The sequence below is a fragment of the Corythoichthys intestinalis genome, chromosome 19, assembly GCF_030265065.1.
Source record: "Corythoichthys intestinalis isolate RoL2023-P3 chromosome 19, ASM3026506v1, whole genome shotgun sequence".
NCBI lineage: Eukaryota > Metazoa > Chordata > Actinopteri > Syngnathiformes > Syngnathidae > Corythoichthys > Corythoichthys intestinalis.
Genome location: NC_080413.1, coordinates 9276670 through 9302578, shown reverse-complemented (window position 1 = coordinate 9302578; position 25909 = coordinate 9276670). Strand labels below are relative to the sequence as shown.

Genomic DNA, 25909 nt, shown 5'->3' with positions numbered 1-25909 from the left:
GGAAGTATGATTACTCGTCTACAGCTACCTAATAATTGTTTTGTTTTGGGGGTTTTTTTTTTTCCTGAAAAACGCCAAATGCGCTTAATTTCATGCTAGCTACACCGTTTGAATGTCATTAAATGTTTTAAAACGCGATTTTAAAAAAAACTGATTTGAACTACATTATTTATAGCAGGCTTTCGAGACAGTTAAGCAGTTCCAAGTTGTTCTGGAGTTTCTAATCGGATTGAGGTGACATGAGAAGATTTAAACGTCTGCTAACAGCCTAGATAAAGCTAAACTCTTATCCTCTCTGTAAAACATTCGCTTTTCCCTTTCATAAACCCCAAAAATGCCCCTTTTTATTAACCGTGACCAAATATTCGCGCATCAGGTGCACTTGCTGGAACACAAACTACGAGTAAGTAATCTTTATGATTGGGAAATATTATTGAGAGGATCATATTTTACCGTTTTAAAATAAGTTTTGTTGATTTTTCAGGGTAAGGAGGAGCGAATACTAGAATTGGAGACAGAAAATGCCATTCTTCATATAAGGCTTGCTGAGGTAAGAGGCTGTTTTTTTCACATTTTACGTTGTTTATTGCAAATATTTTTGTTAGTGTTCATTTGTCCTCAATATAGAGTCGAAAATGTGTTTACTGCTCTTACTGAACTCTACAACCATCATTTAAAAAAAAAAAAAAGCAAAATACTCTTATATAGCTGTGTTTTTATTTTAATTTATGGTGTAAAAATGTCTCTGGAGATGACTCATCCGACAAAAACAAAATAGGGCACTTTTTACTCATTGGCTGCCATTGACGACGCAAGACGTCCAATCCAAAGATGATGAGCATTCACAGCCAGTCTCAGTTGGACGTCAATCGCCGTCAATGGCATGCAATGAGTTGAATACTATGAACAACAACAACAACCAAATCTACTTTGGAATGTTACTTGAAGTCATAACTAGAGTTTATTTCTGTTTTTACTCCTTTTAATGTCCTTAATTTTGCTTTTATTAATATTGAATTAATGTATAAATCTATTTCTAATTGTATTTAAAAAAAATAATAATAATAATTATACAATTTTTATATTAGCAAATATTTTTAAAATATATCAGAAGGATAAATAATTAAAATATATTTAAATGTATGTATATATGTAATATTTGCAAATATGTAAGTTGTTTTAAATGACCAAAAATAGTCACTTGCCCTATAATGGGGAAAAGGTGTCAATAGGCATGTGCCAGTATGAGATTCTGACAGGTATGATAACCTTAAGCCAAAATATCATGGTGTCACGATATCACGGTATTGCAATTACAGCTCTAAAATGTGTTACTTTAAGATATATGGGTTTAAAAAAAAAAAAAAAAAACACAATAACAAGGTTTTTCGATTCAACAGGATTTTTATTTTTCATAACGTATATTCTAAATAAAACATTCTAAATAAAATTAAATTAAATGCACCCAAAGCCACAGCTCAAAATGATTACCATCACAACAACAACAAAAAATATTTTACATAAAAAGCACGTGTATATGACTCGTATCATGTTTAATTTATACACGCACTCTCTTTCTCAAGGCAAACAGTTGCCAGAGAGAGAAAAACACCACGTTTTACCAACACTAGACACACCAAACACACTGGAAGTTTCTGAGCAGGTATAAATGTTCATGACAGTGTTTACTAACCTTTAATTTAGTATAAATACTAAATCATATTGGAGGTACTGCCTCGTCGGCAGCCACCCTCCACAAACATGTTTTAGATATCGTTTGGCCCTCCTCTTCTAAGCTGCGGCCGTCTGTAACTTTTCTGTAGCTGAAGTATTCCCATTCCAGCGATTTTGTTTTCTTCAATGGGAGAAAAAGTTCAGGAGTTTCACCTTCTCCAGCTACCCTGTAGTACAGCTGACTCACTGACCATAGACTTCATAGTGTATTGACAGGACACGGGGCGCGGGTGCAATTCATAGGAGGCCTATCTCCGTCAAAAATGACTGAGTGGAAACAGACAAAGAGCTTTTTACGTTGGAAATTTTTGTGAATAAATGCTTAAATCCCTGAATTCTTTATAGATATGGACGTAAAATAGTCACAATTCTTGGCTAAAAGCCAAAAAACCGGGCAATTAGCATTTATTTTACGTAAATATGCCAAATGTGATGCTAGTCTTTAAGCCACTGTGGCGCCACCTTATCACAACAAAGAGCTTTTTACGTTGACATTCTTGTGAATAAATGCTTAAATCTGTGAATGCTTTATAGATATGGACGTAGATCATTCTCAGTTCTTGGTAAAATGCAAAAATACCGGGCATTTAGCATTTATTTTACGTAAATATGTCGAATGTGCTGCTAGTCTTTAAGCCACTGTAGTGCCGACTTATCACCACAAAGAGCTTTCTACGTTGAAATTCTTGTGAATAAATCCTTAAATACCTGAATTCTTATAGATTTGGTTGTAAGACAGTCCTGATTCTTGGGTAAAAGTAAAAAACAGGGCAGTTAGCATTTATTTTACGTAAATATTGCAAACTATAATGCCAATGCAGAAGCGGTTAATTTCTCCCTTTGATTTTGCATGCATGTTATGAAAAATATAACAATTACCTTGAATCCTCGAACAAATCACTCATGAGACAATCCTTCCTGTTTGTATGCGGTACAGCTTTCGTACATTTTCAACCTAAATCCGGCGTTGGGTCGCTGGATGTGTTTGAGAAGAACTTAAGACTGACTACGAATAACTGAAGCGGAGTGTGGGACGGCCCACTATGAAAAGGCGTGCCGCAGTGGAATCTGTCCCGTTAATATAATTATGAAATCTATGCACTGACACTGAGCAACAACCGGTCCCAGGGACATAAAACATAGCTAATACCGTTGGGACCATATGACGAAAATTTTTGCGGTTTTGAAACCTTGACGCTTTCATACTATGGTATACCTTGAAACCGGTAATAGGCACATGTCAATATTTATTGGGGGTTTTTTGTTTTGTTTTTTGAGTCTATGGCAAAACTTGAAGAGGAGCCGGAAGTAAAAAACAGCCCACAGATTGAGGAGAAGAACACCCGTTTACATTCAGCCGTTGTCAAACTCATTTCTGAGGTCAAGGTAAGTTCACGATCGCTTCGACATGGTCATACATAAGAGACTTTCTTCCCATTTGACAAGTTGTTTTCTGTTGTTTTTAGACTTTGAAGCAGTGCCTGAGTGAGTTCTTTGCCGTCTATGTAAGTTTTGCCACTGAGCTAGAGGAAAAGAGCAAGCAGCTACAGGAAATAGTGGAACAGAAAAGATGCTCTTATCTGCGAGAATGTAGCCAAGATACTGTTGACAGTAAGTCCCATTTGTTGTTAATGTTGATTTTTCAGATTCATTGTACGTCTACCGTCAGTTAAAATTTGTATTGTTTACTTAAGGTTTACAAACCCGTTTGAGCGCTCTAGAGCGCTCTCTAGAGGAGGAGCGGGAGAAATTTGGAGCAGAGAGGCAGCGGAGGAAAGAGCTTCACAACGCGCTGGTGGTGAGTTCATGACACCATTTGTAATTTAGGTCAATTTACGACTCAGTTTTGTTTATTTTGTCGCAGGAGTTAAGAGGAAACATCCGGGTGCATTGTAGGCTGCGTCCACTTTTGCCGTTCGATGACGTCCGGTCCTACCCTTCCAGCTCGGGGTGTGTCTCTTACTAAAGGACAAGTCCAAAATGTCACTTTTGAGACGTTTTTAAGCACAGTCATGTTCATTTTCAGGCCTGATTCATCAGAGCGGGTAATTCAAGCCGTCAGTGATGTAAGTTTTACAGTAAATATTGAAGTATAGAGAGCAGTCTATATGCCGCACCAACCAAATTTAATTCACTTTGGGATATTTACATAAAAATATGTTACACAGAAAGACTTGACTGATAAAAAAATGTCTATTTACCATTGTTGGTATACTACTGCATTGTATTTATTTGCCAACTGAACAGAGCTGCGGCTTGGCTAGGCCTACCGTATTTTTTGGACTATGAGTCGCACATGAATATAAGTCACACCAGCCAAAAAATTTGCAATGAAGAGGAAAAAAAACATATACAAGTCGCATTTTGGGGAGGGCATTTTATTTAATCACAGACCAAGCAACAACATTATAAATTATACTAGTAGTTAAATGGAGAACGAAGCGCTAAATAGGTACAGTATCTGTTAACATATTAACAGTTATTCAGATAACAATAAACAAAACAAACTCAATTTCACTCCAAATAACTACCAAATCCATTCAAGTCTTCAACTTCAGTATCACTTTTGAAAAACTGCACCAACTCGAAGTAGAGGCCACGCCTCGAGTATAAGTATCAACATGTAAGTCGCACCTGAGTAAAAGGCACAGGCCCAGCCAAACTTTGAAAAAAAGTGCAACTTATAGTTCAGAAAATATGGTAATTTGTTCTTCTGTTATGGCAACAAACAGCCTTCTTGCCTTAAAATTCTCATAGTGCCTAACGAACTCAGCTAACATCATGCTAGTTTGTCGTAGCATGCTATAAATGTTTGTGATTTTTCTTTCTGTCAAACCACTCATGACTAGGTTTAATTTGTTCTACTGTAATGGCACCAAGGAGTCTTATTTGACGATAAAATCCCGTTAGTGCTTAACAAACTCGGCTAGCAATGTTGCTAGCATTGCAGCTTTGTTGTAGCGAACTGTGGTTGTCCATTTTTTCAAATCCTGTCAAATTAGCCATGGCCAGAGTTGTTAGTCTTGCAAATTAACAAACAAAAAAAACAAAAAAAACAAATTAGTTACAGTTTAAGATTACTTCTCCCAAAAAACTAATTGAGTTAGCAACTCAGTTACCTCAATGTTGAGTAATTAGTTACTCGGCAAATAACTGATGTTACTTTTCATGTTTTTCACGTTACTACATGATCTATTCTATAACGTCTTTCCCATCAAACATGTTTATATTAACTGATTGAATTGAACTGAACTGTCTTTTTCAGTAACGGTAACGGCGTTACAAAGATGGGAAAAGTAATTAATTAGATTACGTACTGATAAAAATAATGGTGTTAGTAATGCCGTTATACTCCAAATACTAGCCCTGCAAGCAGGACTGAACGGGCCCTCGCAGTATTGGGTTTGGAATTTGGGTGCAAGAGACTTTTTGGAGCAGTCTTGCACAACGTATCAACTCCCCAAATTTTATCGCTCTATGTTGAAAAAATCTAATAGAATAGGCCTTTTTGATCAATTCAAGGGGCGCCACTGAGCCATTTTGTTACGTTTTTTTTGCAAGGTTGCAAAATTATCGAAATTTAGACCAAGATGCATGGACTGTATGTGCAAATTTTGGTGAGTTTTCAAGCTTGTTAAGGCTTTAAATTCCGCTGCCACTAGTTGGCGCTACAGAGTTGATGCAAATGACCCATACAGGACCCTTCAGGGTATGACCCTCGGCATGCACGGAAAGTTTGGCACAGATATGTTGTATATCTGCCAAGTTATGACTGTTAAAAATTTGTTGTTAGACAAAATGCCAAGGGTCTTTTCACTTTCCTGTTTGGACCCTGCCGCTTCAACGAAAACCCAATATTTTTCATCAGATACCTGAAGACATGTCTTAAGGCTTCCCTGATGCAGGTTTGAGGTCAATTGATTTTTTTCCCGATGAGGAGGAGCCTGTCTTGTAAGAAAAAAAAAAAAGGCGTTTCCTGTTCCCACTATGGGGCGCCAGGCCTAATGTGTAATATTTCAATGCAGTCGTGTTCAGGCTCGGATATCTCTCATGCATGCCAGATAAGAAAAAAAATGCACCTTGTATCAGGAAGTTATTAGTCATTTACTGAATTCGGTGTGTTGCCAAAAAAAAAACGCCCGACTTTGGTACCCTGCCCAGGTCAGGCCCGTGAATGAAAACTCAGCATTTTGATAACTTAACATCTCATTTGCCTCATGAACAGTCTCGCCAATTTTGAGGAGGATCCAACTAACTGCCTAGGCGCAATGTTCTCAAATGTGCACACTGCTTATTGACTAAAATTGCATGTTTTTTAACATTCAATCCAAAATACCCGATTTCCTGTTGGGTTTGGAATATGGGTGCAAGAGATTTTTTGGAGCAGTTTTGCACAACGTATCGACTCTCCAAATTTCATCGCTCTACTTTGAAAAAACCTAAATGGAGAGGCCTTTTTGAAAATTTCAAGGGGCCGCCACTGAACCATTTTGTTACATTTTTTCGCAACGTTGCAAAATTATCAAAATTTACGCGAAGCCGCGTGTATGTGCAAATTTTGGTGTGTTTTCGCATTTTAATAACTTAACATCTCATATGTCTCATGTACAGTCTCACCAATTTTGAGGAGGACCCAACTAACTGCCTAGGCTCAATGATCTCAAACGTGCACGTTGTTTATCGGCTAAAATTGCATGTTTTTTAACATTCAATCCAAAATACCCGATTTCCTATTGGGTTTGGAATATGGGTGCAAGAGACTTTTTGGAGCAGTTTTGCACAACGTATCGACTCCCCAAATTTCATCGCTCTACTTTGTAAAAACCAAAATGGAGAGGCCTTTTTGAACATTTCAAGGGGGCGCCACTGAGCCATTTCGTCATATTTTTTTCACAACGTTGCAAAATTATCGACATTTATGCAAAGCCGTGTGTATGTGCAAATTTTGATGCGTTTTCGAGCATGTTCAGGCCTTCAAATTGGCAATTTTCATTTGCCTTGAAGAAGAAATAATAATCCTTTGCATTCCGCGCCAGTTGGTGCTCGGGCCCTAATTAGCCACTTCATTGTGTAAGTCGCACAGTTCAAAGGGAAACAAGAAATTAGCGGCTTAAAGTTGGGAAAAATACAGTAAAATCTTCCACGTCCTCACTTTTTTACCTGTTCAAGGACACTGTGGTCGTAAACTGCATGAAAGCGGGAGTGCCGGCACAAAACAAGATGTTTGAATTTGAGAGGTAACCAAGTTTTTATACGAAAGCAAACGACTGCTGTGGATGTTTTTTTTTGTCAATATAAATCATTTCCTTCAGGGTTTACGGGCCAGATGACTCCCAAGAAACCGTGTTTGAGGAAGTCAAGCCTCTTCTCACCTCTTTGCTGGATGGGTAAGCATCAAGCTAAGTGATGATAAAGATGCACTCTGATGCAAAACTTTACCGCAGCTACAACGTGTGCATAATGGCGTACGGCCAGACAGGAAGTGGCAAGACTCACACTATGATGGGATCTCCTGAATCCGACGAACCCTCTGGGTTGCGGCGAGGTGTCATCGTCATGGCAGCCACTGAGATTTTCCGGTAAAGTGCCTATAGTGACCACAAACTTGACGTGACCTGAAAGCGATGTCTTCTGGAGCCAGGCTGATTTCCGAGAAGCCTTCAGCGAGCTACACGGTTGAGATGTCAGTGACCGAAGTCTACAACAACGACGTGTCGGACCTGCTAGCTAAAGACGCCGGACGACGTCGGGAAAACGTCACCTCAACCAGTCAGGCTTCCTTCACTCAGGAGTAAGAACAAACCTACAAATGAGATGATTTTTCGCTAACATTGCTAGGATAATGACTTACCAACTTCATGTTGTTTTAAGGTCTGTTTGTGACGCCTCCGAGGTGGTGCAGATCATGAGTAGAGTTCTACGACTACGAGCTCACTGTTCCACTCTCGTACACGCCGATTCGTCACGCTCTCATATTATTGTCACACTCACAATTTCCTCCAAAAGCCCCAACGCGCAAGCCTTGGGTGAGATGACTCGCAGAACAATCTGACAAGATCCACTATGAAAACTCAACATTGAACTTTGTTCTTTTTTTCGAAGCCCGTCGCCTGCAAAGCGCCAAGAAGAGAGAATCGTGGAGTCCAAAGTGTCGCCGTGCCAACGCCATGCGAAACTCACCTGAAGAAGGCTTCCAAAGTCCCGCCTCCTCCCCTTCGTTATCGCCATGCCCTTCCCCGAGATTGGGCGCCTCGCAATCGCCGTTTAAAACCAAACTGCAGCTGGTGGATCTGGCAGGAAGCGAGTGTGTCGGTAAGCACGTTAATATTGACGGCGATAGATGGCGGAAAACACTCAGGTGACTTGAAGACCCCCAATTTAGCCAAATTTCAAAATTGTCTGATATGCATGTGTGATACATCATTGGAAAGCTTAAAATCTCAATTTTCTGGGGGAAGAAAAATTTTGAGCTGGAGGACTTTTTTTTGTTTTTGTTTGTTTGTTTGTTGTATATTTTTTAAACAGCAAAACCCGATCTGGAGGTGAGAGCACGCGAGAACAGAATTACAGACGCCATGATTTTAACGAGATATAATCACGTACCTACTTTGTTCAATCCAAAAACTCCATGTCGCATGTATCACTGGGTGTCAAGACACAGCTGTGAATGGCCACAGCTGGATTTTTGGGGGATTTTATGGGTGAAACATGGTAATATAACAAGGGTTGCGATGCAGAAATCGCAGACAGCAAGGAGTGGTCAAGATTTTGTTTTTCATGTATTTACCCTTTTAAACGTTTTTTTTTTTAAACTTTTTTTTGTTTGGATCAATTATTTATCATCTGACATATCGGAGAAAATGCGACAGTAACAAAAAAAAAAAAAACAATTAAGTGATAGTTATGAGGTAGATATGCGTGACTACGTATTTTACAGACGCCATTTTTTTCATTGTGACATAATTTGTTTAAAAGTTTAAAATATGTGAGTGAATACTTTTTAAAGTCGTTTTCTTTTTTTTTTTAAACAAAAAATGAGACATCAATTAATGATTCGAAGCTAAAAACGACAGGCATTTTGAATAATAAATATAATTAAATTAGGGCTGTCAAAATTATCGCATTAACGGGCGTTAATTAATTTTTTCAATTAATCACGTTAAAATATTTGACGCAATTAACGCAGATGCCCCGCTCAGACACATTTAAATGATAGTACAGTGAGACGCTCACTTGTTGTGTTTTATGGAGTTTTGCCGCCCTCTGCTGGCGCTTGGGTGCGACTGATTTTATAGGTTTCAGCACCCATGAGCATTGTGTAAGTAATTATTGACATCAACAATGGCGGGCTACTAGTTTATTTTTTGATTGAAAATTTTACAAATTTTATTAAAACGAAAACATTAAGAGGGGTTTTAATATAAAATTTCTATAACTTGTACTAACATTTTTCTTTTAAGAACTACAAGTCTTTCTATCCATGGATCGCTTTAACAGAATGTTAATAATGTTAATGCCATCTTGTTGATTTATTGTTATAATAAACAAATACAGTCCTTATGTACCATAAGTTGAATGTATATATCCATCTTGTGTCTTATCTTTCTATTCCAACAATAATTTACAGAAAAATATGGCATATTTTATAGATGGTTTGAATTGAGATTAATTGCGATTATTATTTTTAAGCTGTAATTAACTCGATTGAAAAATTTAATCGTTTGACAGCCCTACTAAATTAAATACCTTCGTTCTATGGCTGGGTTGAAACAAAAGCGGTTCCGCGACGTCTGTAAATGGGGGTTTTCAGGGTAAAACGGACAAATTAAAAATAGTTCGGGGGCTTAATGCGCCATGAATCTGCTATGGCAGCATATAGACATATTGTTCTATCAAACACAACAGTTCTTTTGGCTTAAAATACAGCAGTTTCTTTTCAAGAGGAGTGCAAGAGCAGAAACTGCTTTTTCAGTCTTGTCTGAATTTTCCGCCATATATTTTTTAAGTGCCCTCCTGTTCAAAAAGTTTCCTCCCCCAGAAAATTGAGATTTGAAGCTTTCCAATGATGTATCACACATTCATATAGGTCAGTTTTGAAATTTGGCCAAATTGAGGGTCTCAGAGCGGAACTTCAAATCACCTGAGTGTTTTCCGCCATATACATACTGTATATTTGTGGAAATGGTTTGGACCTCTATCACCGTCAATAACATTTACACATTATCATCAACAATCAGATATGACTGGAGTATCTGGCGGTGCCTTGTGGGAGGTATCCTGCATCAACCGGAGTCTCTCTGCTCTGTCGGACGTTTTAGCCGCCTTGGCCGAGCAGAGGCCTCACGTCCCGTACAGGAACAGCAAGCTCACTCACCTCCTCCAAGACGTCATAGGTGAGACGCTCATTTGCCAATCAATCCCCCCTGAACTCTTAAAGATATCACATTCTTCCACCAGGTGGCGACGCCAAGCTGCTAGTGATGCTGTGCGTGTCCCCCACTCGCCGCTTCATCACCGAGTCCCTGCAGACGCTGGCGTTTGGCGCCCGGGCGCGTCAAGTCCATCGAGATCCGGCCAGGAAGAAGAGCAACACACTTAAAGTTAAGTGAGGAAGGATGCAGGGGAATTATACGAATGATTTTTAATGCATTCGCTTTAAGGCTTTTAGAGCCCCCCAAACATTACACCAATTATGAGGATTAAACAGTACTTGTTGTAAATAGATGAAACAAAAGTGTTTATATGTATAATGAGAATGCTTTAATGCCAGTTAGCTGGTCAAAGGTCAATTCCTGTCGATTTGAAGCATTTCCGGGACATGTCCTGTAGATTTTAGGGCGTTGGTGTGTCTTCCCCTTTTCATTTTGTGTTTCATAACCAATATCATTAAAAAAAAAAAAAAAAAAAAAATACATATATATATATATATATATATATATATATATTATATTAGGGCTGTCAAACGATTAAACATTTTAATCGAGTTAATTACAGCTTAAAAATTAATTAATCGTAATTAATCGCAATTAATTGCAATTCAAACCATCTATAAAATATGCCATATTTTTCTGTGAATTATATATATATTCTGTAAAATAAATTGTTGGAATGGAAAGATAAGACACAAGATTGATATATACATTCAACATACGGTACATAAGGACTGTAGTGGGCATTTCACTCTACTGTCCTTTAAATCTGTCTATGCTGTCCTCACGCCGAAGCGTCTACTTTTTCCAAAGCTAGACAGCTAGTGAACGACGCCTTAATAATCAGACTTCTTCCTTTTTCATCTGATTTATTAATAAAATGGCCTCTTTAGACCGTCGTAAAGCTACAAAAAAAAGTACACAAGCATTGCATTAGCAACAACGTTAGCTTAGCACGCTATACAGGTTAACTGAACATAAACAAAAAGCGTCTCATACAAAAAATATAACATTTCGCTTATTAACATAATATGTACATTCTTTACAACAACCATACTTACGGACAAATCTTGTCCAAGTATCATATAAGCACAACAGAGACGTTGTGCAGCCATATAGAACTGGCAAGAAAAAAGTAAACCATGTCGCAAAGCGACCACAAGAGTTCGCTGTTAGACAGCATGAAAAGCCTTACTGTAAACCTTACCAAAAGGCAGAATACTGTCTGAATGGGACATGTGCGTTAATTGCGTCAAATATTTTGACGTGATTAATTTAAAAAATTAATTACCGCGTGTTAACGCGTTAATTTTGACAGCCCTAATATATATATATATATATATATATATATATATATATATATATATATATATATATATATATATATATATATATATATATATATATGTATGTATATATATATATATATATATATATATATATATATATATATATATATAATATATATATATATAATATATATATATGTATATACTAGGTCTGTCAAACGATTAAAATTTTTAATCGAGTTAATTACAGCTTAAAAATTAATTAATCGCAATTAATCACAATTCAAACCATCTCTAAAATATGCCATATTTTTATGTAAATTATTGTTGGAATGGAAAGATAAGACACACGACGGATATATACATACAACATACTGTACATCAGTACTGTATTTGTTTATTTTAACAATAAATCCACAAATGACATTATTAACATTCTTTCTGTTAAAGTGATCCACGGATAGAAAGACTTGTATTTCTTAAACGATAAATGTTATAGTTACAAGTTATAGTAATTTTATATTAAAACCCCTCTTTATGTTTTTGTTTTAATAAAATTTGTAAAATTTTCAATCAAAAGTAAAGTTAATATAATAATAATAAGAATAAAAATAAGAATAAGAATAATAAAAATAGAGTGAAAAGTTTTACGTATATTTTGCATAGCTATTTTGATATGGAATGCCAGTTCATTTTGCATTGTTGTTTAACTGTGTGTCAGAATAGGGCCTCATTACTATAGACTGAAGTGCTTTTCTTTTTGTGAACTTTTTTTTTTGTTTTTTTTTTGAGAGGGATAGGAATATTACTTTTGTTGTGCTTTCACTAAACGATACTTATGTTTGTTGTGAAGGAGAAGCTTATGCCAATAAACGGCGCGGTCCAAAGAACGCCTGTGTCCACTCGCCTTTACTGTATAACATATACAGTATCTGAACATATCTTACCCAAAATAAAACAAGAGACACATAATTGCCTCTAAAAGAAAGAAAACTTACCGAAATATGTGTGGAGCACAAATAGCAATTTGCATTGCATTGTGAATACAGCATAAACGTCTCACAACTACTAATTCTCCCACGTTTAGAAGACGTAACATGAGTATGGAACGGCGCTGCCCCCAAGCGGCCGGTGGCATTCTCTAGACTCTTAATGTCCATAAACGGCCTCATTGTAATGTTTGAGGCAATATGCCAGCGGGTCATTCATTGCATGCGTTAAATGTGTCAAATATTTTAACGTGATTAATTTTTAAAAATTAATTAACGCCCGTTAACGCGATAATTTTGACAGCCCTAATATATACATTTATATACAATTCAATTCACCTCTAAATACAAATGTATTGTTTTGGGTCACTTCCGGCTGAATTTGGGGCAAATCTGTGTCACTTCCTGTTCATTTTGGGCCAATGTTTTGTCACTTTCTGTTCATTTTGGGTCAGTTCTTCTTGATTTTGTGTTTTATAGTAATTAGTCATTAAAGAATTTTACAAAAAAAAAAAAAAAAAAAATACACACAATTGAATGTGCCTCTAAATACAATGCGATGTTTTGGGTCACTTCCTGTTATTTTCTAGTCACTTCCGGTTGATTTTGGGGCAAATCTAAGTCACTTCCTGTTCATTTGTGATCACCTGTTGATTTTGGGCAATTCTGTGTCACTTCCTGTTCATTTTGGGTTACTTCTTGTTGATTTTGTGCTTTATAGTAATAATTAGTTGTGAAATAATTTCACAATAAAAATAAGTGTACACACAATTCAATGCGCTTCTAAATATAATGCTATGTTTTGGGGTCACTTCCCGTTCATTTCTGGTCACATTCTGTGAATTTGGGGCAATTCTGTGTCACTTCCTATTTATTTATTTATTTATTTATTGTTTTTCAAAGAGCTACATACTTGGATGTGAAATCATTGCCATCATGGCTTTGTCAGGCTGCTGCTTATCTTTGCAAAACAGGAAAAAGACTAACACAAAGTGAATCCAGTAGGACTTTTTATTGCATATCTGATATGGGTGACAATAGTTAGTCACCCATAAGTTGGTTCTCAAAGGCCAAAATAGTGCTAAACTCATGAAATTAAAACATGTATAGTAGAAGCCCAACAGTAAGAAAGTAAAAATAAGTTCATAATAATAAACTCTTAATGAACTGAATAAACTTTTTTAAACCTCTCAAAGGACAAACAGTGCAGCTTTCATGAAATTATAAGTAATAATACCGTATTGGCCCGAATATAAGATGGTGTTTTTTGCATTGATATAAGACTGAAAAAATGGGGGTCGTCTTATATTCGCGGTCTAGACGTTATACCCATTCAGGACGCTAGATGGCGTCAGATATCATTGAAGCGATGGTCTGTCATGACCTTCCTGACTTCCTGAAATGCAGTGTCAGCAATAAAGTTACCTTACAAGAATATTTATAATAATAAGTTAACAATGAGCGTTTTTTGTTTCTCATCATTCTTGAGGGGAATTCTAAATCAGGCTGCTTAAGCAATACTTTTCGCCAAGATCGTCATCCATTGAATATGGTACGCCCGCCGGTGTCGTGCCAATGTAGTTACCCCAGTCAAAGATTGTATGCCCTGGGCAGAGCTATATGGAGGTAGATTTGTGTCTTTATTATTCAATTTAAAAAAGTTGCTTCAATTAAAAAAAAAAAAAGTAGCTTGTTGCAAAAAAAAGTTGCAAAAATACATTTGAAACTGAAAAAACTTTTTTTTAAAAATGCATGTGAAAGCTATTTTTCTTTGATTGTTTTTTTTTTTTTTTTTTTTTTTTTTTTTTTTTTTTTTTTTTGATTGAAGTAAAGTTCATTTGTGTTTGGGCCACACATTGGCTAGGACATTTTTGTTATTTTGATTATTCAATCAAAAAATAAGTTGCTTCAAAAATATATGTATTTTCAAAAAGAAAAATCACTTCAATTTAAAAAAAACAAAGATTTCAATCATAGAAAAAGTTTTTGAATACAAAAAAATATTTGAGGTTGAAAAATCTGCATTTGAACACTTAATTTTTCAATGAAAAAGTTTTCTTTGAAGCAATCCTTTTTGTGTTTGGGCCATATTATGGGTAGGACATTTGTGTCTAAATCATTCAATCCCTAAAAAAAGTAAAAAAATATATATATATATCTTCAATCAAAGAAATAAATCATTTGAAAAATAAAATTGCCCTCCCATATTTTTTTTTTCAAAGAAAAATAATTTTGACCCATTATAAAAATCTATTTTTTGTTCATTTCACTCATTTTTGTTTCAGTTTTATTTAGGGCTGTCAAACAAATTTTTAATCGAGTTTATCACAGCTTAAAAATTAATTAATCGTAATTAATCGCAATTCAAACCATCTCTTAAATATGCCATATTTTTCTGTGAGTTATTGTTGGAATAGAAAGATAAGACATAAGACAGACATAATATGCCATATTTTTGTATAAATTATTGTTGGGAAGGAACGATAAGACGGATATATACATTCAACATACTGTACATAAGTACTGTATTTGTTTATTATAACAATAAATCCACAAGATGGCATTAACATTATTAACATTCTTTCTGTTAAAGGGATCCACGGATATAAAAGACTTGTAGTTCTTAAAAGATAAATTTGAGTACAAGTTATAGTAATTTTATATTAAGAAAAAGTCTGCGTTGTGTTCATTTCGGCGTGTTAAGAAAAAGAATGTTTCCTGCTGCGCCCAAATGCATGATGGGAAGTTGGGCAACCAGGACTATCAGTGGTGGCTGCAAATGTTATACAGTATGGTCTGTGTTGTGTTCAATTAGGCGTGTTAAGAAAAAGAATGTTTCCTGCTGCGCTTAAATGCATGATGGGAAATTGGGCAACCATGACTGTCAGTGGTGGCTGCAAATGGTATACAATATGTTCTGCGTTGTGTTCAATTAAGCGTGTTAAGAAAAAGATCGTCTCTTGCTCCGCCCAAATGCAAGATGGGAAGTTGGGCAACCATGACTGTTAGTAGTGGCTGCCAAAGCTTAAGCCAATAAAAGGCTGCCCCCCGCCCTTTAAAATCTGCTTATGGCCAACCTCAAACGGATTGGACATCTATCACCATCAATGGCAGTAAATAAGTTAAAAACCTCATACAAACATCAATAATAAGAATACTTTACAACTGTATTCTATCCTACTTTACCTAGGTAAACTAATCAATTTAATTCCTGAACAATTTTTAAAAAGACAACATTTATTTTACTACTGTTAATACACTGCTTTAACTGCTTCAATTATTCACCACCTACTTTTTTCTTTTCATCTTAATCATCTACATCTATGTTTTTATAAGGAAGCCATTGTCAAAAAATGAGGTCACTTCATTAAAACTTGCAAGCCTTGTGGTTGTCATTTTCACTACCACTCAAAACGGCTTCAAACGTTCCTTCTGCTCTTGTGTAGATAATAACTAAGAAGAACCCTTTGACTATCAGCAGCAGCAGCCCGTTTAAGTGCAGGTGGAATATTCCACAAAATGCTGTAAAACTCATCAGCGCGTGAAGATGTCGAGCGTATTTGGACGCTTTCCCAGCGTTAAGCCGTGAACGCGCCGTCTTCGGTTATTCGTTTTTATCTGCTTCCATAAACAAACGCACGCATTTTCAATAAGCCACCGTCAGGAAATTCGTTTGGAAAAATGAGGCCATGCATGATATGGTTTTCTGTCAAATGAAGGAGGAACAAACTCCCTTTCCGCACTGATTGCTCAATGTAATCAAGTAGAGGTAAGTTGGGGAGATGACAAAATTAATGAATACTTGAACACTACAGTGATGGATGAAGTACTCACTTTCTACTGTTTTTTTTGTTTGTTTGTTTGTTTGTTTGTTTGTTTTTTTTTCTTTTTGCTGTTGTTGTTTCCAGCAAGAATATTGATTGAATGTTATTGATTGAAAAAGAAATTAAATTTAGACATAGGCCTACTTGTTTCGGTCCATAAATTAACAAATAAAATGTTATTCTCGTTTTAATTTTGTATTTAATTTTTTAATAATACATTTAATAATAATTTTTCTTTTTCCATATGAAATGTTTGTTAAATCTAGAAATGGAATACATTAATAAATCAAAATTATTTACATTTTTTTTTTTTACTTTTTTAGACAAGTTTTCACCCTTTAAAATTTTTTTTAATTAAAAAAAAATTAAATTAAATTAATTATCATAATTAAATTTAAAAAAATTAAATCAAGAATATTTCATTTCCCATTTTTTCTATTTTAACAAAAAATGATTTTTTTTTACAAAATTAAAAATATAGTCTTAACTATTTTTTCCCGATTTTTTAAATACCTTTCCATTTAAAAAAATTTTCTCAGCAAAAATATTAATTTTTTATAATTTTGTTTTTACAAAATTCATTAATCATTTGACATTCTTCAGAAAAATTTATAACATTTTATTCTTTTTTTTCATTTTTTATTTCCACTAAAAAAATTAATGAAATGTCCTTTTCCTTTCAAAATGTTTATTAACTCAATAAATACAATAATAAATTAAAAGTATCGTCCTTTAAAATAGTCACACGGTTTTTTTTTTTTTTTTTAATTAAGAGAATCTATAGTTTCCCCCCTTTTTATAGAAATACATTTTTCATCAAGAACTTTTTTAATTTATTTTCCTATTTTTTGGTTTTAAATAAAGGTTATAAGACTTTTTTTGTTTTAATTTTTGTAAAAATAAATATTTTCCTAATGATTATAATATGAGAATATTTCATTACTGTTATTCATTTTTTGTCTGAATTTTTCAAAATAATTGAGAATCATTAACATTAAGAGGCTCAACAAAAGAATCGGATAATTTTCAGATCAACAATGTCTTGAAACGATTAATCGGCTATCCAAACAGTTGTCAACTAATCTAATAATTGATTACTGTTAATTGATCACAGCATTCCCATTTCATTCTAGTATTCCATCACATTTCGGTATTATTTTTATGCAGTATTGCCTAATGTTTACAGTGGTATGAAAAAGTATCTGAAGCTTTTGGAATTTCTCACATTTCTGCATGAAATCACCATCAAATGTCAAATCTTGGTCAAAATCACACAGATGAAAAAACTGTCTGCTTTAACTAAAACCACCCAAAAATGTATAGGTTTTCATATTTTAAAGAGGATAGTATGCAAAAAATGACAGAAGTGGGAAAAAAATAAGTGAACCATCACATTTAATATTTTGTGCTCTCCCCCTTTGGCAGCAATAACTTCAAGCAGACGCTTCCTGTAGCTGCAAATCAGTCTGGGGGCACATCCATTAGGACTAATCTTGGCCCATTTCTTTTCTACAAAACTGCTGTAGTTCAGATTCCTGGGATGTCTGGCATGAATCGGTGTCTTTAGGTCATGTCACAGCATCTCAATGGGGTTCAAGTCTGGACTTTGACTTGGCCACTCCTGAACGTGTATTTTGTTCTTCTGAAACCATTCTGAAGTTGATTTACGTCTGTGTATTGGATCATTGTCTTGTTGCAGCATCCATCCTTTTTTTTTTTTTTTTAGCTTCAACTCTCAGGTTTTCCTGCAAAACAACTTGATAAACTTTTGAATTCATTCTTCCATTAATGATTGCAAGTTGTCCAGGCCCTGAGGTATCAAAACAGCCCCAAATCATGATGCTCCCTCCACCATGCTTCACTGTGGGGATGAGGTGTTGATGTCGGTGAGCTGTTCCATTTTTCCTCCACACATGACGTTGTGTGTTACTCCCAAACAATTCAACTTTGGTTTCATCAGTCCACAAAATATTTTGCCAAAACTTCTGTGGAGTGTCCAAGTGCCTTTTTGCGAACATTAAATGAGCAACAATATTTTTTTAGACGGCAGTGGCTTCCTTCGTTGAGTCCTCCCATGAACACCATTCTTGGCCATAGTTTTACATATAGTTGATGTGTGCACAGAAATATTGGATTGTGCCAGTGGTTTCGGTAAGTCTTTAGCAGACACTCTAGGAGGGTTCTTTTTACCCCTCTGAGTATTCTGTGCTGAATTCTTGGCGTCATCTTTGGTGGATGACCACACGTTGGGAGAGAAGCAACAGTGCCAAACTCTCTCCATTTTTAGACTGAGCGACTGACTGACTGACTGTTGATTGATGAACATCCAGACTTTTAGAGATGGTTTTGTATCCTTTCCCAGCTTTATACAAATCAACAATCCTTGATCGCAGGTCTTCAGACAGCTCTTTTGACCGAGCCATAATGCACATCAGACAATGCTTCTCATCAAGCCATTTCTTACCAGGTTTGTGTTTTATAGTGGGCAGGGCAGCTTTAAACCACTCATCAGTGATTGGGCACACAGTCAGGTGTGTTAAAAGACTTAAAAATTAGGGCTGTCAAATTTATTGCGTTAAAGGGTGGTAATTAATTTTTTAAAATTACTCACGTTAAAATATTTCACGCATGCGCGGAGCGACCCACTCACGCATTGCCGTAAACAGACTACAATGGCGCCGTTTTATCTATATTGAGAGCTAAGAGGCAGAGTCAAGCGAGTGGAGTGGGCACGGGCATTCTTTAGAGCCGCGCTATTTATTGGCAAAAGCTTTGGCATCTCTTCCACAACAATTATAACTATTGTGGCGAGCGACGTGGGGAAGAATGACAGGAGATGAACTTTATCTTAACACCCTGTGTTGAACGCAACGCAGAGAAGATATACCATTTGCAGCCACCGCTGACAGTCATGGTTGCCCAACTTCCCATCATGCATTTGGGCATGCAGTTAAGTCACTACAGTATCATTTACTGAAAGCACAACAAAAATAATATTCCTATCTCTCAAAAAAATAATGTTCACCAAAAGAAAAGTGCTCAATGCAAAGAGAACTGGCATTCCCAATCAAAATAGTAATGCAAAATAATACTCAGACTTTGGTCAAACTCTATTCAAACATTTCGTTTAGCTCAACAAATACACTAGATGGCAATATTTAGTCACAATATACAAACTCACATTTATCTTTTAAGAATTACAACTCTGTCTATCCGTGGATCCCTTTCACAGAAAGAATGTTAATAATGTTAATGCCATCTTGTGGATTTATTGTTATAATAAACAAATACAGTACTTATGTACCGTATGTTGAATGTATATATCCGTCTTATCTTTCCTTCCCAACAATAATTTACACAAAAATATGGCATATTTTAGCGATGGTTTGAATTGCAATTAATTTTTAAGCTGTGATTAACTCAATTAAAAATTTTAATCGTTTGACAGCCCTAGTAAAAATTGGTTTCAATTGCTCTTTAAGTCTCCTTAGGCAGAGGGTTTACTTACTAATTTGTTCCCTTCTGTCATTGTTTGCATGCTGTCCTCATTAAAATATGAAAACCTATAAATGTTTGCGTGGTTTTAGTCAAAGCAGGCGCTGTATTTTCATCTGTGTGATTTTGAAAAAGATCAGATCACATTTGATGTTGATTTTATGCAGAAATGTGAAAAAATTCAAAATGGTCAGATACTTTTTCATACCACTGTATCTGGTTTTGTTTACTCATTAAACAATAACTGGTTCATAAACAATGACTAGAAAAGGATAATCAATTCTTACGGTAATTAATAATGCAAGTTTTGTTAAGTTATCAACCCAATTCGTGGAAAAAAAACAACAAGATTTCAGCGATGGAACATTAGATTTTTATTAATTCAAGCAAACTGTAACAGTTACATAAGTTACATTATTTTTTTTCCTCTCTTCCAAACCAGACCTTTCTTCCCTCCCACAAACATAGAAACAGCAAACCCATACAAGCGCAGGCAAGTAAGTAGTAACGGCACAATACATTCATCAACTCAACGACACGTTTGGACAATAAGGCAAGAAGAAGAAATAAAGAAACAAACGGACGGACAAAAACCATGGCTGTCGTTTGCATTTTTTTTCTCGAGCGACACAAAATGTCTTCCGCAGGTTGCTGCTGTAGAACCAAACGAGGTAAGGCCTCTCGTTACACAGTAAAGGGGGTTCTGTGTATGTACGTGTGAGGTGAGAAAGCTGCCTTCATTGGTGTTCATAACCTCTGCATACTAAATATGAACAGGAACAACCAGTCATGAAAAGCCGCCATACTTGAGAGCTAAAAACCAGACTGGATTAAAAAACAATGGCTCAAGAATTCACCCGGACTTCTGGATTCCCTGGGGTTAAAGGTCAGTGAACGCACACGACAACGACACACGAATTGTTCCCAAGCGGAAAAAGAACTGCAAAGAAAATGTGCGAAATGCAACATGCCGTCTCCTAAGTAAAAAGACAACACACAAGGCGTGTGGTAGTGCAGAACTCGAACAGGATGGTATTTTGGACCACTAGAAAGACGACAACAAGGGACACGGAGAAGCCGACCGACGACGAGACGAACGAAAAAAGCGAGGAAGGGTCCGCCGTCCTCCCGTCACTCCATCCAGTCGCCTTCGTCGAACTCGGATTCGTCCTCCGAATCGGAGTACTCGACGGCGATTCGTCGGGATAGGATGGTGGCCACGTCGTTACCCACGCGCTCGTGCTTCGCTTCCTGCTCTCGCTGCTCTTCCACTTTTCGTAGCTGGATGCCTAAAAGGGTTGAGGAGCAAAAAGGAAATGTTTTACTGCCATTGAATTATTGAAGTTGCTAATTTATGGATTTGTTTTTTTACGAGCTAACTTGTTTCATGCTAGCATCATGCTTCCTTAGCAAACATTTCATTTAATCATTTTCTTTAGCATCTCAGAGCATCACGGTGATGTTACCACTTCAGAGTGTCGACCTACAACTTTGTCAAACACACCTTTAGCTTTGCTGCATTTTTAGAAAAGACATTGAAGAAGGTTATGGTTATTAGATCTGGGAATCTTTGGGCACCTAACGATTCGATTACGATTCAGAGGCTACGATTCGATTATAAATCGATTATTATTATATATATATTTTTTTTTAACCTGTCCTGTTCAGCTGTTTGACACAGAATGGAAGTCAAAGTGCCCGGGTTGTCTGAACCGTTTTAATGTTTCACATTCAGAGTCTGATATACTCCCATTGTGATCATTCAAAATACCTTTTTATTATGACAAAGCAGCGAACAGGAAGGGATTATGGGGGGACAGAAGAAAAGCAACACAAGAGAAGAAGGAAAAGAAACACATACACAAACAACAACAAGAAATACATAGAACATCTAGACTAATTATTAATATGCTGGTGCCATCGTCGGCGAGATGTATTTCCGGTTTACACCATGTGGGGGCCTATTGGCCAGTGAAAGAGGGGGATGGAGGTGGGAGTGTCTATAAGCTAAGTGATTGAAAGAGGTAGAGTGTACACAAATCAGTTCTGTGATCTAGAACCCAGTAATCGTGTGAATCTCTTATGAATGTAAGCCCGTTGGCGACCAACCCTACGCCGCCCCATCGCCAATCCCGGCACCAGGACCCCCAACACGAGCATGCCCAACCGCATCCAGCAGCACGCAAGCCCCATCGGGCGCGCGACAGCCACGCAGACGTGCGCCAACCCAGGGCCACGGCCCCCACTCAGCCAGCCTGGGGGGGTGGGGGGGTTCAAGCGCATCCCATCCCTCCTCCCGCAGCCCAGCAAAGGAGCCATCGCCGGTGCAGGCAACAACCTGCTGATACACCGGCGCCCGGCCAGCGACCCGCGACGGAGCGCAGGGCGGATGTCCAGTCAGAGAAGAGGGGAAGGCGGAGGCAGGAGAACGCCGAGGAACTGCCACAGGGCAATGCAAGATCGGGGCCCCGACCCTCCACCCCACTCCCGCGGCCGGCAGCCCAGGCAGAGGGGAGGCCACCCCCCAGGTGCCACGCCATAAGGAAAAAGTGTGGGACCCACCTACCACCCTATTACTGTGGCTGCCAGGTTCCCGGCTGGCAGCCATCACCCAGCACCGTGATGGGATTATGAGGGGAGGGTAGTGCAATGTATGCATTAAAATAGATTATAAATCGATTATTGATTACACCCCCCCCCCCCCCCCCCCCCCCGCTACTAGCTGCTTTTAATGTTTTGTACATTAGGTACAAAAACTAAAAAAAAAAAAAAAAAGCCTCGCAGGCTTAGATAAATAAATAAACATTCAATTAATTTAATGTCGTGAATCAACCATTAAAGTTGTTAAAATTGCTCCCGTTATAATTTCCCTTTTGTCTACTTTCGACATGTGAAAGTTTTAAAACTATTTTAAAGATTGATTCAAGTCAATATTTTACCGATTTAGGAGTATTTTAGATAAAAAGTTAATTAGGTTCGCTTGGAGGGTTCGCTACAACAGCCTTGCAGGGAAGTCTACTGCTTTAAGATGGCGGCCGTTTACCAACACCCGCATCTAGCTTTTGGTACATATGCTGCTAATGCCACCGAGTCTATTTTGCATCTATTCCTATATAAATATGATACCTACCGTACCATTATGTGGACGTACTTTGTAGCAGCTGTCGGCAGCAGTCAGGTATGTTGTTGTTGTTTTTTTTAATCTCGCGGCATGAGTTGAGTTAGTTGAGCATTGGCATTACCCGAGGGGCCGGGTAATGACAAGCATGATGTTTAGCTACTCTCGCTCCGTTCCTCATTGCGTCCCAAAGACCGTGCGGCGCGCTGAGTGTGTTTTACTTCCGCTTTAATTGACATATTTCAATAATCGGAATTTGGATGTTTGTGAATCGTTCTTGAATCTTCCACGGCCGAATCGCAAATAATCTAAAAATCGGAAATTTCGCACACCTCTAATGGTTATAGTTAACTATTGGTAGTTGTGACAGATCTCCGGATGCTGCTGCTATGCTGGCACCTACAGTGTATCACAGAAGTGAGTACAGCCCTCGCATTTCTGCAGATATTTAAGTATATATTTTCATGGGACAACACTGACAAAATGACACTTTGACACAATGAAAAGTCTGTGTGCAGCTTATATAATAGAGTTAATTTATTTTCCCCTCAAAAGAACTCAAAATATAGCCATTAATATCTAAACCCCTGGCAACAAAAGTGAGTACACCCCTTAGTGAAAGTTGTCAATACTAACATACAACATGTCAACTGTCAATATTTTGTGTGACCACCACCATTATCCAGAACTGCCTTTACTCTCCTGGGCATGCGGTTGACCAGAGCTTCACAGGTTGCCACTGGAATGCTCTTCCACTCCTCCATGACAATGTTGCGGAGCTGCTGGATTTTTGAGACTTTGCGCACCTCCACCTTCCGCTTGAGGATCCCCCAAAGATATTCTATTAGGTTCAAGTCTGGAGACATGCTTGGCCAGTCCATCACCTTTACCCTCAGCCTCTTCAGTAAAACACTGGTCTTCTTGGAGGTGTGTTTGGGGTCATTGTCATGCTGGAACACTGCCCTGCGACCCAGTTTCTGGAGGGAGGGGATCATGCTCTGCTGCAGTATTTCACAGTACATGTTGGAGTTCATGTTTCTCTCAATGGAATGTAGTTCTCCAACACCTGCAGCACTCATGCAGCCCCAGACCATGACATTCCCACCACCATGCTTGACTGTAGGCATGACACACTTATCGTTGTACTCCTCACCTGGTCGCCGCCACACATGCTTGAGACCATCGGAACCAAACAAATTAATCTTCGTCTCAATCCATGTGCTTTGTTGATATGTCTTCTGCAAACTGTTTGCGGCCTTTCTTGTGTACCGTCTTCAGAAGTGGCTTCCTCCTGGGGTGACAGCCATGCACACCAATTTGATGTAGAGTGCGGCGTATGGTCTGAGCACTAACAGGGTGACCCCCCACCTCTTCAATCTCTGCAGCAATGCTGACAGCACTCCTGCGACGATCTTTCAGAAAAAGCATTGGGATGTGACGCTCAGCACTTGCGCTAACCTTCTTTGGACGACCAACCCAAGGCCTGTTCTGAGTGGACCCTGCTCTTTTAAAACGCTGGATGATCTTAGCCACTGTGCTGCAGCTCAGTTTCAGGATGTTGGCAATCTTCTTGTAGCCTTGGCCATCTTCATTTAGCGCAACAATACGTCTTTTAAGATCCTCAGAGTTCTTTGCCATGTGGTGCCATGTTGGAACTGTATGAGAGAGTGTGAGAGCTGCACTACAAATTTGAACACACCTGCTTCCTATGCACACCTGGACCTAGTAACTCTAACAAGTCACATGACATTTTGGAGGACAAATGACAAGCAGTACTCAATTTGGACATTTAGGGATGTAGTTTCTAAGGGGTGTACTCACTTTTGTTGCCAGGGGTTTAGATATCAATGGCCATATTTTGAGTTATTTTGAGGGGAAAATAAATTATATAAGCAGCACACAGACTACTTTTCGTTGTGTCAAAGTGTCATTTTGTGAAAAGATATACATAAATATCTACAGAAATGCGAAGGGTGTACTCACTTGTGTGATACACTGTAGCTTGTTAGTCACTTTTGTGATGTTACCATTAAAGAAGGCTCCATTGAATGCTTGGCGCCATTACAGAAAAACAAGTTAAGGCTAGCAATGAGTGTTTTGACAGATTTAAACAGAACAGACGTCCACAAATTGTTACGAGAAAATGGGTATGCTAGCACTGAGTGCTTTAGGCACTTTAGAAATGTTATCAAAAAAAGTCTCCATCCGATGCTTGCTGCCATTACAGAAGAACCAGGGAACTGAATAGTGCTTTGACAGCTTAAATCAGAAAAGACATCCATAGTTTGCAACGACTAAGCTGCTATGCTAACATACTGTTAGCAAAGTTCATTAGGCACTCTGGAGATTCTATTGCCAAAGATTGCTGGATTACAGAAGAAAAAGTTAAGGCTACTGATGAGTGCTTTGACAGATTTAAACAGAAAATCCATCAACAGTTTGCGACGACTAAGCTGCTATGCTAGCACTGTTAGCCAAGTGTTAGGGGGCTGTGTTTGATTTTATCGCCACAGAAGGCTCCCACCAATGCTTTACGGAATTACAGAAGAACAGTTTAAGTGATAAGTGGTTTGACAGATTTAAACAGAAAACACATCCACAGTTTGCGACGACTAAGCTGCTATGCTAACATACTTTTAGTCGAGTTCATTAGGCGCTGTCGAGATTTTATCACCAAAGATTGCTTCGTCCGTTGTTTGGTGGATTACAGAAGAAAAAGTTAAGGCTACTGATGAGTGCTTTGACAGATTTAAATAGAAATAACATCCACAGTTTGCGACAACTAAGCTGCTATGCTAGCACTGTTAGCCAAGTGTTAGGGACTGTTTTGATTTTATCGCCACAGAAGGCTCCAACCAATGCTTTACGGAATTACAGAAGAACAGGTTAAGTGATAAGTGGTTTGACAGATTTAAACATAAAACATCCACAGTTTTTGATGACCAAGCTGCTATGCTAGCACTGTTAGCCAAGCGTTAGGGACTGTGTTGATTTTATCGCCGCAGAAGGATCACACAAATTCTTTACGGAA

At 37.6% G+C, this 25909-nt stretch overlaps 2 protein-coding genes across 3 annotated transcripts in view; one reads left to right on the top strand and one right to left on the bottom strand.

Moving 5' to 3' along the window:
- kif25 (kinesin family member 25) lies at positions 1-21945 on the top strand. The gene is made up of 16 exons (XM_057822610.1): positions 1-403; positions 485-550; positions 3013-3120; positions 3201-3345; positions 3429-3532; positions 3599-3684; positions 3761-3800; positions 6904-6971; positions 7047-7121; positions 7179-7313; positions 7376-7525; positions 7606-7760; positions 7837-8046; positions 9972-10127; positions 10192-10334; positions 20203-21945. The coding sequence occupies exons 1-16, from the start codon at positions 335-337 to the stop codon at positions 20263-20265; spliced, it is 1773 nt and encodes a 590-aa protein (XP_057678593.1). The 5' UTR covers positions 1-334; the 3' UTR covers positions 20266-21945.
- The window catches only part of wasf1 (WASP family member 1), a 75207-nt gene continuing 69246 nt past the window's right edge, over positions 19949-25909 (bottom strand). Inside the window, exon 9 of one of the 2 annotated variants that reach the window (XM_057822614.1) lies at positions 19949-21049. In XM_057822614.1, the coding sequence (XP_057678597.1) occupies positions 20892-21049 (158 nt within the window). In that variant the 3' untranslated portion in view covers positions 19949-20891. The remainder of the gene's footprint in view (positions 21050-25909) is intronic. The other variant, XM_057822613.1, reaches the window with a different exon arrangement.

What these genes read in the sequence shown, in the direction of transcription:
- kif25 (XM_057822610.1), top strand. Translation starts at nt 335, where the DNA reads ATGCCCCTTTTTATTAACCGTGACCAAATATTCGCGCATCAGGTGCAC. An exon ending in TTCATATAAGGCTTGCTGAG is followed by an intron (nt 551 to 3,012) that starts GTAAGAGGCTGT and finishes TTGTTTTTTGAG; the next exon opens with TCTATGGCAAAACTTGAAGA. An exon ending in CAGGCTTCCTTCACTCAGGA is followed by an intron (nt 7,526 to 7,605) that starts GTAAGAACAAAC and finishes TGTTGTTTTAAG; the next exon opens with GTCTGTTTGTGACGCCTCCG.